Source organism: Pteropus medius, unplaced genomic scaffold (assembly GCF_902729225.1).
Source record: "Pteropus medius unplaced genomic scaffold, Ma_sr-lr_union100, whole genome shotgun sequence".
In the NCBI taxonomy this organism is placed as follows: domain Eukaryota; kingdom Metazoa; phylum Chordata; class Mammalia; order Chiroptera; family Pteropodidae; genus Pteropus; species Pteropus medius.
In genome coordinates, this window is record NW_024351647.1 from 4,858,428 (window position 1) to 4,877,007 (window position 18,580).

An 18,580-nucleotide genomic window follows, 5' to 3' on the forward strand; every position below is an offset into this window, starting at 1 on the left:
TGCATATTTTCACATCTTTAGAATACGTAGGCTTAGATTTCATTTGTATAAGAGGACAGCTTGTTTTCAATTTATCTTATTGGCTTCGTGAACCAACTTCTCAATATGGAGACAAATGAATGTTAAGTGAACAAATCTAATTTGGGTCTAGATTTCTACCTTTAAACCCTCCTTCTAAACTTGTAATTATTACTATTAACCATATGGCTGACTGCTTTCATCATCTCGATCTGCGTATTGGAAGCCTTTTAGCTGTGATATGGTAGAGCTTTGCAAAAGAATGAGAACACCACATTGGGTACATTTTCTAGTAGAAGTCCATTTCTATCCTTGTGTGTCTATATTCCTGGTACTTAAGAGACAGATTTTACGAGTAGTCATTAATAAGGCTTTAGGACTAGGTTATAAATTCATATTGGCAGGTCTATTTCATACTTCGTTTGGTGATTAGAATAGGACTAATGGCATATTAGGCCTTTATCAGTTGGTTGTTTAATATGGAAGATTCAACCACATAGGTACCAAATGGAGGCAGATGATTAGGACTGTATAGACTTGTTAGCTGATAAATTATATACATTTTTTTCTTAGAACCTGAGATGGAAACAAGCTTAAATACTTGAAGAACAACAAGAAGTTCAGTGTGGATAATTGGGGTAAACTGGGAGGGTAGTAGTAGGGAGTGGTGTCAGAGAAGTTGGCAGGGTCCGGATCATACAGAACCTAATATATTATCAACAAGGATCTTGGATATTACTCTAAAGTAGTATGAGAAGCCACTAGAAGATTTTCAATCAGAAAGCTACATGTTCTGATTTATATTTTGAAAGGTCACTAGTTACTCTGTGGAGATAGACTGTAGTGAAGAACAGTGGACTTAGGAGGCCAGTTATAAAACTATTGCAGTAGTCCAATTGAAACATGGTTAAGAACTAGAGTTGTAATGGTCAAGGAGATGAGAAGTGATTGGATTCTGTATATTTTTAGAAGAGGAAACTAATAGAATTGTTGCTTGATTAAATGTTAGTCATAAGGGAAAGGGAATCATGGATCACTCTAAGGTTTTTGGCCTGAACAATAATATATGTGCAGTGCCAATTCCTAAGGTGGGGAGCCAGATGGAAGGATCCCTGGGTAGGGTCTGTATATGTGCCTACGTCAAGGTTTTTGCTTTGAAACTTTGAGATACTTAGTAGACACCCAGATGGACACAAGAGCAGACATTTGGATTATGTATCTCAGGGAGAAGCAGGAATTTTTAAGTTATAGATAAATATTTTGAACCATGCAACCGGATGAAACTGCTGGGGAATGAATGTAGCTAGAGAAAGGAAGAGAGGCAAGGACTGAGCTCTGGGTACTTTAACTTTTGATCAAAACAGAGATCATGAAGTGGACAAGGACTCAACAAGGGAGAATAAGGAATAGCCATTGAGGTGAGAGGAATAAATCAAGTAAGGTAAGGACAGAGAACTGACCATTGAATTTGGCAAACTTAGTGGTCACTGGTTGACATAAGAGAGGTTTTGGTAGACTGATGGGAGCCCAAGGTTTCCTGGAGTGGGTTTAAAAGAGAATGAGTGATGAGGAAATGAAGAAAAATATATAAAATCTTTTGGAAAGTTTTACTTCAATAGAAAGAAATAGTGGTACCTGGAAGACGACATGAGTTTTCAGCATTTATTACAAGAACATGATGGTGCAGGAAAAAAAAATGGTTTAGTCCTTAAGCAAGCTGTCCAGATGGATTGGGATCATGAGCAGAGGGACTTAAGCAGGGTCAGTTTACCTATTTTCATAGGAGGAGGCAAAATCTTTGAATATAGATGTTGATTGGTTGATAGAGTAGATGATCCTTAGTGAAATCTTTCAGGCTTTCATTTTCTTTTCTAAATGTTTAGGATGGTTTTCCCAAAAGCAGGAAAATTCACCTGTGTATTCTGATGGTTATGCTTTTCTTTATTTTGTATTTAAATCTGAGGGCTAAAGATATAAATTTCTAACATTCTAAGTAGTTAGCAAATTGTTCAATGTCATTTTTTTATAGAGAGAATCCTTTCCCACCAATTTTCACTGCCAACTTTATTGTATACTGCATATGCACACTTAGGTCTTCTGTGTACATTCTGTTCTGTTTCATTGATTTGACTATTTCTGGGTCAGCATCATGCTGTTTTAATTATAGTATCTTCGGAATATGTCTGAATACCTGTTAGTGCATATCTATTTCTTATCTTTTCAAGTTGGGAGATATTAATGAACTTCTTAGAATTTTCTGTATATATATATATATATGTTACAAATCTACACTGGGCTTTTAAGGCAGAGGATTACGGTTTGACTCTCAGCATTTCTTTCCGTTTGTTGCAAACTGTATTGTATTTTGGCAACTGTTCTTTATAGGCTCTTTATACTGTAATATAGGCTCTTCCTTATGTCATTGTAGGTGAAAATTTATTCTTTCTTTTTCTCCCCCTCATTCACTTAGTTTACAAAAAGGAAGAATTGTGGACATAGATATCTGTATTTCCTAGAATTAGTTTTTGTGTCTCTCAGTCCAGGGAAAGATTGGTACTTTTCATGGCTATTCTCAAATTTCTAGGCCTGAAAGCTCCTTTCACCCCCTCACCTCTTCTCCAGAAACATATTAACTAATGTATGGTTTATGTTTATTTTTCTGTTGTAACCTAACTCAGAATTCAAAAGTGTTTTAAAAACCGGGATATTCAAATGCTGGAATCTTATAGGGGAAATATAGCTTTCCTTCTATGTAGAACTGAATAATTTATTCAAGAATATTATCCTTTTCCTTTTTAATGTAAATTTTTAGAAATTTTCTGTTACATATTCTTGGTTAAAAAAAAATCAAGAAAAACAAGGATATATGAAGTAAAAAGTAGAAGTCCCTTTTTCTATTTCTCATTCTTCATTTAATCCTGCTTTCTAGGGTAAGTTATAACTATTAGCAATATACCATGTATTCTTCCAGAAAGAAGGTTTGGTCATTCTCTGATTAAAAAGGAAAAAAAAAAAAGCTTATCACAACTAAATTTTTTAATTTTTTTTAAAAGGCGAAAGGCTAGGCTTTATTTATACATGTATAGCATGTGCATGCATATTGACATTACCAGTTTTGAATAATCTGCTGTTTTCTACATAGTGTGTCCCAACCTCAATGGAGAAACTTATAGATTGCTGAGTAATGTGATTACTTTCACATTAACAATTAAAAATGTATTCTGATATATAGAAGGGTAGTGGGGAGGGGAAGTAGGTAAAGGGGATCAAATATATGGTAGCTGAAGGAAACTGGATTTTGGGTGGTAAGCACACAATGGAATATACAGATGTCAAATGATAATGTACACCTGAAAATTATATAATCGTATTAACCAGTATTACCCCAATAAACTTAATTTTAAAATAAATAAATAAAAATAATATAAAAATGTATTCTGAGAAGCATGGTCAACCATCGGTATTCAACCCTTGGATTTTTAAACAGTGTGTGGATATATTGGCTCTTTCTGAATATATCCTTGGTATAACTGTCATTTTATATACATCTAGGTGTAGAAGTAGTGCTAATAATTAAGCCGTGTTTGTAGCAGTTTGTTAGTATGTGTTTGGTTTCGCAAATGTCTTCACTAGTGTTAGGATTAGCCTTGTTGGTCAAATAGCTGCCTGAACTAGCTTCTCAGCAATCTTGTAGGTGGGTTTCACATTGACAAAGATTCGGGGGAAAGTGATAAGCAACAAATGGGCCCCTGTCTACTTGGCTAATCTGGTCATACTTGACTTTGTAAAAGTCTCAGCATTCCTTAATTTACAAAACAAAAAGAAAATAATGAAAATCTACCTTAGAACATTGTTGAGAGCAGTAACAAATATAAACACTTAATGACATTATGCACTGCTGTTTCTAATACTCAGTGATGCTATTGCTGACTTTATTATTTCCCGAGTTGAATTTATACATCCATCATTGATAGTGATAATGGCTTAAGCTGAATAGTTTCCACTTGTGTCTGAGAGCACCTGTGGCTTAGCAAAGTGCCAGACTATTTAGAGCCCAATCTTCATCTCTAACTTCTCTATTACTGACATTACATTTTTTTTCCTCCACTTTTGGTCTTAACTATTTGATTACCTTTTGGCCTTCTTGATCACAAGAATGTAATTTAATGTGTTCAACTCTCCAAATTCTATTAATTATGTTGAATTTAGCAATAGATATTTATTGGTTGAGTAATCATATTCAATTTATCGAGGATCAGAAACTCATTCTTTGAAGAATTTGACAGTGATATATGTCAAATGTTTTGTTCTTGTTTTCATCAAACATGACTGCAACTTTTCCCTCCGTGGTCATAACTAACAATATTATATACTCTATTCTTACACTAAAGTAAGCTAGAGAAAAGAAAATGTTATTAAAATCATAAGGAAGAGAAAATACATTTACAGTACTGTACATATTTATTGGAAAAAATCCACGTATAAGTGGACCCACACAGTTCAAAGCCATGTTGTTCAAGCAAGGGTCAATTATATTTTTTTAAGACATTTATTTCCTTTCTTAAATAGTAGTCACTTAAACTAGAATCATCGGTCCCATCCTTTGTGTTTGCTTTTTGTCTTTGTTTAAATGGTTCTTGAGTCCTATTTTTTTTTTTTTCTAAAATTGTTTTTAGAATTTGGCCTTTATCTCCATTCTTCAGTTCTTTTGGACTAGACACCTTCTTCTCTTTCTGTACTCTCTAGTCAATCTGTCACACTGTTACCAGACTTATCTTTATTCTTCTAAATATGATCATATCTTCTTAAAATTGTTAGTGACCCAAAAGAAATGAAAACATATATTCATAAAGACATAAGGAAAATTCTTAGCTGCTTTATTCATAAGAACCCCAAACTGGAGGAATCCTAAATATCCATCAGCAAATGAAGGGATAAGCAAATGTGATATATCCATATAATGGATTAAAACGGAATGTGAAGGAAAGAACTATGGATGCCCACAAGATGTATCAATCTCAGAATCATTATACTGAATGAAAGAAGCTAGAAACAAAAGGATATATATTATGTGATGCTATTTATATAACATTTTAGAAAATGCAAACTAACTTATAATAACATAAAGCAGATTAGTAGTTGCCTGAAGCCAGGACAGGAGAGTTGGGCTGCAAAGAGGAACAAGGTTTGTTTTGGGTGTAATTGAAACAGTTTGTATGTTGATTATCCTGGCAGTTTCACTGGTGTATACATTTGTCAAAACTCATTAAATTGTGCTCTTTAACTGCCTGCAGTTTATTGTATGTAAATTATACCTTAGGAGAGTTGATTTTTTTTTAAAAAAAGTCCTACAAGGAGGGGTTCTCAGTTGCTTTCAGGATGCAGGCCATGTTTCTGAATAGTCTGATCCCAACTTATTTCTGCCTTTTCCACTTCCTGTCAACTGCAGCCACCCCCACATCGCTGACCATTCCTTATGTGCCAAGCCCCTTATATTTTTGCTTTGGCACATATTCTTCACTTCGTCTGAATTAGATTCTCCAGAGACAGAACTTACAGGATATAGAAAGAAAATACAGATTTATAATGAGGAATTGGTTCATTTGATTACAGAGGCTATATCCTATGATCTGTCATTTGCAAACTGAGCTGAAGGCACCAGAAAGCTGGTGGTGTAGTTCCAGTCCAAACCCAAAGGCCTGAGAAACAGGAGAGCCAAAATCCCAGTCCAAGTCTAAAGGCCCAAAAATCAGGAGTGCCAGTGTTTGAGGGCAGGAAAAGACGGATGTCTCAGCTCAAGCAGAGAGCAAATTTGCCCTTCTGCCTTTTTATTCTGTTCAGTCCCTCAACCAAATGGACGATGCTCATCAACAGTAATTAGGACTATCTTTCTTACTCAGCTTACCAATTCAAATTCTAATATTTTCCAGAAACATCCTCACAGAAATAACGTTTTCCCAGATATGTGGGCATCCGGTAGCCCAATCAAGTTGATACATAAAATTAACCATCATAGGTTCAGTAGGCTAGTGTTGAGAAGTGATAAAAAGCAGGAGGTTAACACCCAGGAATGAAGGATTGTGTATGTCAAGTTAGGCCTTTAATCCGTAGTAGTAATAGTGGTAATTGTGGTGGTGGTGGTGGTAGGGGTGGTGGTCACTAGTAGTAGTAATAATAGAAGTAGTAACAGTAGTAGTTATAGAAGTAATAGTAACAATGAAGAAGGTTATGAAAATGACAAGAAAATATTTACTGAGTGCTTACTAGGTGCTGCACACTGTTATTTATCTGAATTATTTTACTTAATCTTTATAATCCTATAAAACAAGAACTATTATTATCTTCACTTTATGAATAAGGAAACTGGAACAGAGAGATTACATAACTTGTTTAAAATCATAGAGCTAGTCAGTGGGAGGAATAGATTTCTGATGGGTAGTAGTAATCAGGATTGTTGAACAAATCATTAGTTAGATATATATCTAAATTATAGACTTCTGAGTGAACTCTTGGTTGTCCTACCATTAGTTCTGCCTTGCACTATGGTTATCAAGTTTCCTCAGATCAAGAGTAGGTAAGTACAAGTAGTGGGTTTACAACATTTGACCTCAACTGGTTTTTCAAAGTAATTTTGTACATTTTTCAGGAGCAAAACCAAACTGGGTCTTTAGCTTTATCTCCATTTCTTGCAAGGGAAGAGTTTTCTTCTATAATTGGACACATTTTAGTTTTCCCTTATTGAGAATTTTAACCTTCTTTTGTATTATTGCTATAATAATTTGTAATCATTTATTTTTAGTTGCCTTTTTTTTTTACTTTTCAGGTCAGATTTTTTTATATATATATACTCCCCTTATTTGTCAAAGATTCTCACATTAAAATAATTAACGTTCTATATGTAGGCCTAGTTTTGAAGAACAGTCAGAATTCAGCTGAGTATATAGTTCTAGAGCTGATTTGTTAGGTATTATCAAATAGAAAATAAAAAATGGAAGTAGGAGAGGATTTCGGAGAATGCATATAGCATAAGAAGAAATAATAATTATTTTAGGGTTGTGCTGAGCATTAAATGAAAATCATAGAATGTTAGCACATTTTGAATGGATAATCAGTGCCAAGTATTACTTAAACAGTGGCTTGATTTAGTTAAGAAAAAAAATCACTTATCTTGTTTCCATGATCTATAGAGAAATACATGCACACACGCACATGCACACACACATATATAATGTTTAGTACTTTATATTTTCTTACGACAGAACTGAAATTTTGATCTTTCACTAACACTGTTCACTACTCTGATCGATGCCGTATTTGCATTTAATGAGGAACACTGTGCCTTGTCTTTTTCTAATGAATACAATGACTTTTATGAAAAGAAAATGGTTACAAAGGTTAGAGAAAGGTTATAAGAAAATGTTCTCACGAAGTTGCTGAAATAGGAAAGTAAAGGAAATAGCTCTTTTCCTGGAAACTTTATCTGCTAAAAAGAGTCATTTTATTTTGGAGAGGTTGGGCAGATATTTCTCTATCATTTTGGAGGGGAAATTTTGAATTGGCTTTGTCTCCAAAAAAAAAAAAGAACGATTCCTGTTGTGCATTTTTGTTTATTTATTATAGCACCATTTTAGGACACACTGGGTTATTTCAGTGTGTCTCAATGTATTAAAGTTGTTTTATGTGAAACAACTATTGTTTTTCTTTGTAGGTTTCTAAGTTTAGAAAGACCAGAGTATTAATAACAAAGTCATCTCTCTGAAGTAGTTTCTTCTGCACTTCATATGCTAGGATGGATTTTCTTTTACATCTAGTCAAAGAATTTCTGTTCAGTTTGTTATTAGTAATTACCCCCCAGTCACTTTCTTCATATCTGTTTTCTAAATAACAGTTCCCTAGTTTATACCTGTATTGTGTATTATTCTTCCCTGAGTGTATTATCTTATACTTCTTTACATTAAATCTCATCTTAGACCTGTCCTTCCAAATCCCCAAGTTGTCCATATCTATCCATGTACTTGATTGATCTTCCTTTCTTTTCTTTTTAATCCATCCTAGGTTTGTGTCATCTGTAAACTTGATTATATTGGAATTTACATTCTCTTCCATGTCATTAATGAGCACGCTGGATAGACTAGACCTCTTCCCTGTGGGACTCTGCTGGATATACTGCTGGATGTTCTCAGTTGTAATTCTGTTGATAATAATTCATTACTTCCTTTCTATCACAGAATTTGTTTTATCCTCTGTACTGTACAGTTATCCAGGCAGTGGCTCTACCATCTCTGCTTCCTGGGTGCTCCTATATTAATTATCTTTTTGTAAAACACAGATAAAAATCATTGTGTTCCCTTACCTACTTATGTCATTGCTTAATTAAAAAAAAAAAAAAGTTACTCAACCTGGGAAAATATTGTCCTTAAATAGAAATTTCTCAGAAATTTCCATTGAACATCAGTGAGTCTTTAAAAATATGTTGTGAGAAAACATTTTGGAAATGCTGCCTAAATTTTTGCCTTTTCAGTGGAAAATGGTCTCTACTTATTTGAATTTCAAGTAAAAGGAATAATTATTTTCCCCACAGCTCAGAGGATGACTTAAATATATGTATTCTTTTTCCTGAATATAGATTGCATTTTCAATAAATTATTCTATTTCAAGGTGGTTTTCTAGATGAGACACAGTTCATTTATAATTTTTATAGCATGATGCAAAGTCACATGTTTATTTTTAAAGTTATATTTTTTTCCTTTGTTTTTCAGGAAAAAGAAGAAGTAGAAGGGATATCAGTAGGTGCTATACTTTCTGATTATCAGCGTGTTCGAGTAGAAAACGTGTAAGAGAACATTAATTCTCTTATATTTTTAAATTACATATATTTTAAGGATATAAATAAATAAATAATATGATAGTTTTCAAATAACAAGTAGTTATGATATTCTACATGCCCCATGAAATTAACTGTATGTATTTACCTAAGTAACCAAAATTGCACTTTCCCTTTTTTTCTACCCTTATGCCATACATGGAGAAAACTCTTAACTTACTTACGTAAGGAAAACTAAATTACTTATAATAAAAGTTGAGGCAAAGATTTTTAAAGTCAGTCAAAAGCATTATTTTCAATTTTTCCTTATTTGAATTGGTACACCCTTTTAATCTCTTTTAGCTCATCATTTGTAACAAAAATCAGGATCTAATATAAGGAATGTAGTAACATTTCAAAGAAAAAAAAAGCTTATTAAGGAATCTTCCCTTCTTTGGTTCTTAGAATTCAGTTATTGGCCAAAAATTTCATGATCAAAAGACATTTATAAAGCCATTCAACTTCCAAAGAATTTTTAAGTTGTTGCTTCCCATTCTTTCCTACCCTCTGAGGGATGTAGCACTAAAACATTGTATCTACAGATACCCAAACAGTCCATTCCATTGATCTAGTAAGAAACCATAAGGGCAAATGATAATATTGATTATTTAATATTGATTTGGCAAAACACCATGTGAATTTATTTTTTATTTTTTATTTATTTGGATAAGTAAAATATTGTATGGAGATTTTATATGCAGTTACATTAGCAAAAGATTAAATGTGCATTCCAGTATTAATGTTGAACACAACTTATATTTATGTAATGGTTTTGTATTCTTAACAAAGAAACATTCGTATTGACTATCTCATTAAATGCCTGCATATTAATGGACGTGAAAACTTAAATTTAAATTTGTATTTATTTTCTCTAGTTCTATAGTGAATTTAAAGCAGTTAAAAATACAGAATTTTACAAGTAAATGAAGAGATTGCAAGGCAAAGCATAATTATGTGAAGTGGAATCTGATGATCTCATATTTGGGGGTATATTAGAGTCTCTGGAAAGTGGAGGTGGAAATGGGAGACATCAAATATGTATTTTGAAAAGTTTTCCTTACATTCTACCTGCCTACTTTTGAGAACAACTAATCTACAGATGGAGATGTGTTGCATGTCCCTTAAGCCATATGTTAGAAATAATATTATTCTCATTCATTTTTAGGTCAGCTTCTCTATGAAATATTTAGTTTACAAATCTGTGTTTTTCAATAAGTTTAAACCCACATGATTTTATGGGTAGCCAATTGTAGATACGTCTAACATCTATTTATAAAATCCGAAAAGCCAATTGAAAATGTGCCCTTGATTAGGAGGCTATATGGAAGAAGGGCCCATAACATACTAATGGACAGAGGCAAGAGTTTCTCAAAATCCAGTCTCAGGTACATTTCACCACATGGTTAAAATGCTTAGATTTTATACCATAAAAACATATCTATAAAAATTTTATCATTGAAAATTTTAAAGCAGTGTTAATGGGAGTCCATTGGTCTACAGACTCAGTTTTGAAATAGCCTACCTTCAATTTGTAGTTTCTGTTGCATCATTATATTTTCAAGATGTAAAGCATTTAGTAAATGTCACAATCTCAAATTCAACAGTGATTTACAGAGGAAACATATTTGAGGCGTGATATTTTGAACTGTTAAAAAATTTGAATAGGTGAAGAAGTTTGACTTAAGTCTACAAATAGTCAAGAGATCATGGATATCAAAGCAACGACCAAGAATTTTGTGATAAGAACAGAAAAGAATAGTTTTTTGTTTTTAATAAAAAAAAAAAAATTTTAGCTAAAAATGATAGACTAGTTTGATTAGTAGGCATTAAACATTGGTAAGAGAACAGGAACTGTAATGTATATGTTACATGTGTAGTTTTGATTTTATTATTTTAAAAGTTTTAACTGCCTCATCATTGCTCTAGATGCTCTGGGATATTTTACAAATGAAAATTATATAAAACAGTCTTTGCAGTTAGGAAGGTTTTGATTTTTTAGAAAGTCAGAGTATGTGTACATGAAAAAAATAGTGATATTTTTAAAACCATGGGTGAGTAAATGACTACACATGTGGTACATTTACTAAGTATTGGGGTTTTCTGAGAGAGAGAGAGAGAGAGAGATATCGAGATCAGTATAGGCTGGAGCAGTCAACCAGGTAACCTTACAGACATTAGGGATGATGGGTTTTAGAGCTATATTTCTTATTTGAAATCTTATCTCAGCCATTTACTGTGTGATGTGAACAAGTCACTTGGCTTTGAGGACCTTTATTGAATACCTGTTTTATACTACATTCTTTACCTATATTACTTTTAATCAATCAATTATAGTTCTCGAGAAGTGATATTTAAACAAAAGCATGAAGCAAGTGAAGAAGGTAGGGAGCATGGCTAGTATTAGTCAAGAGTGAGCAGGACAGGAGTGATGGTTGAGTGAGGGGTAAGTAGTAGGAGATGAGGTGTGAGAGCCAACCAGGGCAAGATCCATATAGGTCTATTATATGAACTTTTACTGGGAGTGATTGGGGCAGGGGGGTGGGTGGGCCAGAATTTTGATCAGAGGAATCTCATGGTTCGTTTTATGTTTTAAAAGGATCACACTGGCATCTGTATTGAAAACTGATTTTAAAAGGCCAAGAATGGAAATAGGGAAAGAAGTTACTGACATGAGAGATATTGGTGGCTCAGACCAGGGTGTTAGCAGTGGTGTTGGTAAGGAATGATCATATTCTGCATTGTGGTAGATTAGATAAGGAATGTGAAGAAAAGAAGAGTTAAGGATGACTTTACTTCTTAATCTCTAAGTCTTCTTTAGAACTTTAAAAGGAAATATATTTGTCTCACTTTATGAACTAGGAAACTCAAGACCAAGAGCTTAGTTTTAACTTGCCAAAATCACCTGGCTATTGAGTGAAGAAGTAGGTTTCAAACCCAGATTTATTTATTATGTTCTTTCCTATTGCACCATGATATAAAATATGTAGTACAATACCTGCAGCATATTAGGTGCTCAACATTGTACTTTTGTTCTATTATTTTCTTTTCATTGAGTCAATTTTTTTTTTAATTCGGTTAGTAGATATGAATAGTTCATGTAACCATAGGCATTATAAATTTAATCAACATATGATTTTATTAGGCTAAATTTATTTGCCCATTTTGCATATGCTTCACAATTTTGATATCCAGAGAAATTCTAAAAACAAGAATAATCATCCATTGGCATTTGGAGGTGTTTTTGCATAGATTTCTAAACTTGTAGAGTCTTACTAAAATTAATACTTCTAATCTGCCTGTGGAAATTAAATATGTTTATGTTGTATACATAAACTTCATTATGCAAAACAAGTTTTTAAAAGCATTTTAAATGCTACAGTCCTTGAGAGAAGCATTATGTTTAAAATCAAAGTAATTGCTGTGGATCCAAGTGTAGAACATTAAGATATGATCTGATTTTTTTCTTTTTATTATGTAGGTGTAAAAGGCTTGATCTTCAGCCTTTAGCTTACCTTTGGCAGAGAAACCAAGAAGATTTGCTCCGAGAGATGATATCATCTAACATTCAAGCAATCATCATCAAAGTAGCAGCTTTGGGTATGTAGCCACACCTTTAAGGAGCTGTCTCTTACCACACAGATAATCTGAGTTCACTAATAAGCAGTTACAACAAAAAAGGAAAAATGATTTAGAATATAAAAATGTGAAGTCACAAGCTGAAGAAATTGAGTAAAGGGAAATTTTAAAATAGGCTTTTGACCATTTACAAAAGTAATTATTAGTGAGCTTCATTGTTTTTTTATGTTTTTTTTTTTTTTTTTAATATATAACTGCCTCTAAAATGGATATTGTATTACAGTCATTTAAGTTCTTTTTATGGGATTTAGAATTTAAGTTCATGTCATTAGTGGCACATAACTGTATAAATAGTGTTGCTATGAACATATGGGTCATCTTATATGTTTTCTGCCGCAGACCTAGATCCCATTTCTTCAAGATGCCTACATTCCTTTTAATGGGAAATTGTGTGTGTGAGTGTGTGTGTGTGTGTGTGTGTGTGTGTGTACATGTGTATCTAATACCTCATGAATTCATGATATTTTGAAATCAAATTCAGGACTATGTAAGAACTATAATAATTCCATATTCCATCTGTGCTTTATTTCACAATGAAAAATCTTGATTCTCAAGTATACATAATATGTTATTTATTAAAACATCTCATAATTACTAGGAACAAGAAGACCAAGTAGCTGGTCTACAATACATTCTTTCCAGTAACTGGGATAAATTTTCTGAAAAGAAAGAAAGAAGAACCCCTATATAATCTTATAAACATTAACTACAGACTTCTTGTCATACACAAACAAATGAAGTTACTAATGGTATTTACCATCTGAGAAGAGTCCTTATCTTTTGACTGTCCTTAGCAGCATGTAACTAGTTGCTATGATTGATTTTGGTAAACAAACCTGGAAATTTTAGGTTTGGGACATGGCTCCCTAGAACTTATCATGTAAGATATGTAACTATCTGAATACGAAATAGACATTTTTTATAACTGAGATATCTTATCTTCTGTATAAGAGATATAAACTACATGCATTGCTTAGAGACTTTACTTGTTAACCTGGGTCAGAGCTGATATAATATATCTAGAAAACACCTGGAGGGTGACACAGATGGTTTAGGTCCCCTCCCTGCTTCACCAGGGTCTTTGATTGCCTATATCTTTAAAATTATTAGTAAAGCTTGATACTAGATAAAGTGTCTCTAGTTTATATGAGTCTGATTTGATGATCCAATCTTTTGTTATTGTAAACAGGAGTAGTCAATGGGATTTTTTTTTCCCAGACCCATAGCTATAGAAGATACTTTTAGGCAAGAAAGAAGAGAGGGTAGAAAATCATCATGAGGACTCAGCTATTATTCATAGCCCTGGTAATAATAACAGGATCCTTTAAAATAACCCAAAAAAAAAAGAGATGATAGTTGGAGAAAATAAAAACAGGAGATGGTATTTATCCATCTCAGGAAAGCCTTCTTCTTCTTGAAAGTTATATTTGCTTACTAGAATCACCATACAGGTAGAGGGAGACCAAGGTCAGGTGACTACTGAATGCTAAGTATTCTGTTTACAAGTTAGAGCTCTTTATAAAAAATACCAGCAAAAGCCGAGGGAATAATTATTGTTGTGGATTATTATAATTAATGATCAGGGAGCCACATCACTGTTCTAGACATTGTTGAATGTAAAGGATTATTTAGGATGAGCAGATGAATGATATGAGAGTCTATTCTGTGTGCTTCTGAATAGTATGACAGCTAATCTGCTAGAGTGGGTTAAGACTGGAATTTGGCAGTCTTAACCTGAGAGGAGTAAGTGCCTCACTCCTTTCCCAAACTGCGAATGGAGTATTTCTTTTAAAGTAATCACAGAAATGGTCCAAGTGCAAGTAACTCTGTATAGGCTTTATGATGACCTGTGGAAGACATGTAATTTGATGTCATGGGCACAAATGATGACATGATGGGAGTAGGTCACAAAACTTTTGCTTTTGGGAAGCTAAAAGAATATTCAGGGAGGCAGTAACAGATCTGCTGGTTTAGTTACCATGCATAGAGCTGCATGGTTGAAAAAGTTCTAAACCATCCAAAAGAAAGGCGGCACAAGAGAGAAAAATGAAAAGATGGAAATAGAACAGATAACTGGCTCAACTGGGTGAATTTGTTTAGATGGCTTCTTAAAAATGAGATGATAAAATAGGAAATTGATGGAATTTCCACTAAGGATTTAAATAAAACACTATTATGTTTTAGGAGATGGGAGAGGCATTCTGGCACCATCTTTAAAATGCTTCGGTAAATTCACTCTATCCTAATCTGGAAGAGTTCAGGCCAATTATGAGGACCATCATTTAGAATGGAAAATAATTAAACAGGGGAATGAATTTATTCTCTTAGTTAAGCTATAGACTCTGAGAAAAAAAAAAAAAACAAAAAACTGAAAGGCCAGATCTCTTTGCCCAATTCCCAGAAAAGAATCTTAGGCCATATGCACGCATGGAGGTGGAATGCAGAACTTCTTAGAATTGTTAGATACTGGGCTAAATGAACAGCAATTCCTATTGAAGATAGGGATTGTATACTGAAAAGGTCAAAGGTAATACTTGTAGTGTATAGAGATGCTCTAGTGAAGAAAACCAAAGTAGGACTAAGGTTAAGAATTAAGGAGAGGGTGACATCATCATGCCAAGTGACAGGATCCCTTTGTCTCTCCCTTTCAATCTACAACTAGTGGGACATTTATGACCCAACAAAGTTTCCTCTGCTCAACACACTATGATGCCTGAGAGATCCAGAATGGGGGGGAATGACAGGGATGGTGCTTATGACTTTGGTTCCTCAAATGTCACAGCTAAGAACACAGCCCCAATGAGTGTAGTAGCAGTGAAGGAGATGGTATCCATGACTCCAGACCCTCTACGGCCCTAGCAAAGGAAAAGAAGAGCAACAGTGGTATCGGCTTCCTCCCCTGACTGCAGCAGTGCCCACAGCAGAGAGTCCCATAGCAGCAGCAGAGATAGTGCAAGTGATTACAACCTCTTGGACACAACAGTTCCAGCAGCCATAGAAAAACAGGTAGCACTAGCAGCCGTGCTAACGAACCCACCTCTTCCCCCACCTACCCCATGCCCTGCCATGACAGTGGTCCCCCAAGACCCAAGAGACTTGGACACATTGGGGTCACCCATTATCTCAGGGACCCTGGTGGTGACACTCATGACCACGGTGACACCCACCACTGTAAGGACAATGGTAGCAGTGAGGCATTAGCACCCCCAGAGGCACAAGCAGCACAGTTAAGAGAAACCAAAAACTTGCACTACAGAGTCACCTACTAGAAAATGAAAGGTCTCTAATTACCAACCTGATAAATTATTAAGATCAAGTGATACCTAAATAAGAAGATATTTGCTACTTCAAACGAGCCAGCAGAGCGACCACCATTTAAGCACAATAAACAACCATGGTAACACAGTACCACAAAAAGAAAATGATAAATCTTCAGAAACCAAACTCAAAGCCATAGAAGATTCAGATCTAAATGATAGAGGATTCAAAATAGCTCTCATGAAGGAACTCATTGAGATAGAAGAAAACTCAAAGGCAGTTTGATGAGCTCAGGAATAAAATTAATGAACAGAAGGAGTACTTTACAAAAGAGATTGAAACTATGAGAAAGAACCAAACAGAAATTCTGGAGCTAAAGAACTGAATAAATGAGATGAAGAATGCATTGGAAATCACTGGAAATAGAGCAGACCATATGGAAGAAAAACTTCTTGAGCTGAAGATAGAAATCTAGAAATGATTCAGGTGGAAGAGGAGAGAGAACTAAGATTTTAAAAAATTAAAGAACTCTGTGAGAATTACTGTCTCCATTAGAAAAGGCAATGTAATAATAATAGGTATCTCAAAAGAAGAGAAGAAGGGAATAGAGCCAATTTAAAAAAATAATTAATGAGAGTTTTCCAAACTTAGAGAAGGAACTGGACATACAAGAGGCTAACAAAACAGCTGATTACCTCAACGCAAAAAGACTTTCTGCAAGACATGTTATATTATAGCTGTCAAAAGTTAATAATGAAGAAAGAATTCTCAAGGCAGCCAAGGAAAAAGACAGTAACCTACAAAGGAAACTCCATCAGGTTATTGTATTTAGCAGAAATTCTGCAAGCCAGGGGAGAGTGGAATGACATATTCAAAATCTTGAAAGATAGTAACCATCAGCCAAGAATACTGTATCCGACAAAGTTATCCCTTACATATTAACCAGAACTAAAAGGTTTCCCAGACAGATAAAAGCTGAGAGAATTTACCATCACAAAACCTGCATTACAAGAAATATTGAAAAGTGCTCTTCTGAAACAAAAAGACAAAAGTGTATAAACCTTTGAGTATGGTAACAAACAAACAAGCAGAAAATTGTAACTGTTCCAGAATGGGATGCTAAATATTTAATTATAACATGAAGGTTAAAAGGTAAAAAGCTTAAAAATAACTCTAACAGCTTCAATTTGGTAATGAACACAACATAAAAAGGAATAATATGTGACAACAAAAACATAAAGGAGAAGGATGAAAGGAACTGAACTTCTATAGGTAAAAGAAGACAAGATGCTATCACAAGAAAAAGTACTATTTTATCCATGATACATTTTATGCAACCTCATGGTAACCACAAAACAAAAATTCAGAACTGAGACACAGAATATAAAAGAAAACAAACAAACAAACAAAAACAACAACAAAAAAAACAAGAAAACAGAGAAAAAAATCAAATTATAGAAGCCACCAAACTAAAGTAGCAGACAGAACACAAGGGAAGAGAAACAATGGACATCTATAGCAATGAGAAAATGAAAGATCAAATGGCAGTAGTAAGTCCTCATATATCAACAATCACCTTAAATATAAACAGACTGAATTCACCAATCAAAAGGCACAGAGTAGTGGGATGGATTTAAAAACAAGACCCATCTATATGCTGCCTTCAAGAGACCTATTTTAGCTCCAGTGACAAACATAGATTCAAAGTAAAGGAATGGAAGATGATACTCTGAACAAATAGTATAAAAAAGTTGTAGCCATACTTATATATATCATACAAAGTATACTTTAAGACAAAAAAGTAACAAGAGACAAAGAAAAACATAATAATAAATAGGACAATCCATCAAGAAGACATTTCATTTATTAACATATGTGTACCCAACTTAGAAGCACCAAAATATAGTAAGCAATTATTAACAGACTAAAGGGAGAAATAGCAACACAATAAAAGAAGACTTCAGCACCCCACTGAGAACAATGGATAGATCATTCAGATAGAAATTCATCAAGGAAACATTAGCTTTAAATGACACATTAGACTACATGGACTTACATATTTTCAAAACTTCCCATTCCAAAGTGACAGAATACATATTTTTCTTAAGTGCACATGGAACATTCTCAAGGATAAACCATATGTTGGGACACAAAAGAAGCCTCACATTTAGGAAGATTAAATCATATCAAATATCTTTTCTGAACACAGTGATATGAAACTAGAAATTAACTATAAGAAGAAAGCTGGGAAAAGCACAAATATGTGGAGATTAAACAACATGCTACCGAACAGCTATTGGGTCAATGAAAAAATAAAAGAAGTTAAAAGATGCATGGAGATAAATTCAAATGAAAATATTACATGCCAAAATTTTGGGATGCAGCAAAAGCGATCCTGAGAGGAAATTTTATAACAGTACAGCCCTACCTCAAGAAGCAAGAAAAATCTCAAATAAATAATCTAACATTACACCTTAAGGAACTAGAAAAAGAATAAACAAATTCCAATGTCAGTAGAAGGAAGGAAATAATAAAAATCAGAGTGGATTTAAGTGAAATAGAGACAAAAAAAGACAAGAGAGAATATTAACAAAACAAAGCTGATTCTTTGAATATACAAATAAAGTTGACAAACCCCTAACCAGACTCACAAAGGAAAGAAAAAAGAAGACTCAAATAAAATAAGAAATCCAAGAGAAGTTAAAGCTAATACCATAGAAATACAAAGGATCATAAAGGATTACTATGTAATGGACAACCTAGGAGAAATGCACAAACTCTTAACAATTATACAACCTTCCTAGA

At 33.8% G+C, this 18,580-nt stretch overlaps 1 protein-coding gene across 1 annotated transcript in view; it reads left to right on the top strand.

Moving 5' to 3' along the window:
- Positions 1-18,580, top strand: part of DPH6 (diphthamine biosynthesis 6) — a 139,021-nt gene that overhangs the window by 72,186 nt on the left and 48,255 nt on the right. The window contains exons 4-5 of the mRNA XM_039843965.1: positions 8,778-8,851; positions 12,360-12,478. Of these exons, the coding sequence (XP_039699899.1) occupies positions 8,778-8,851; positions 12,360-12,478 (193 nt within the window). The remainder of the gene's footprint in view (positions 1-8,777; positions 8,852-12,359; positions 12,479-18,580) is intronic.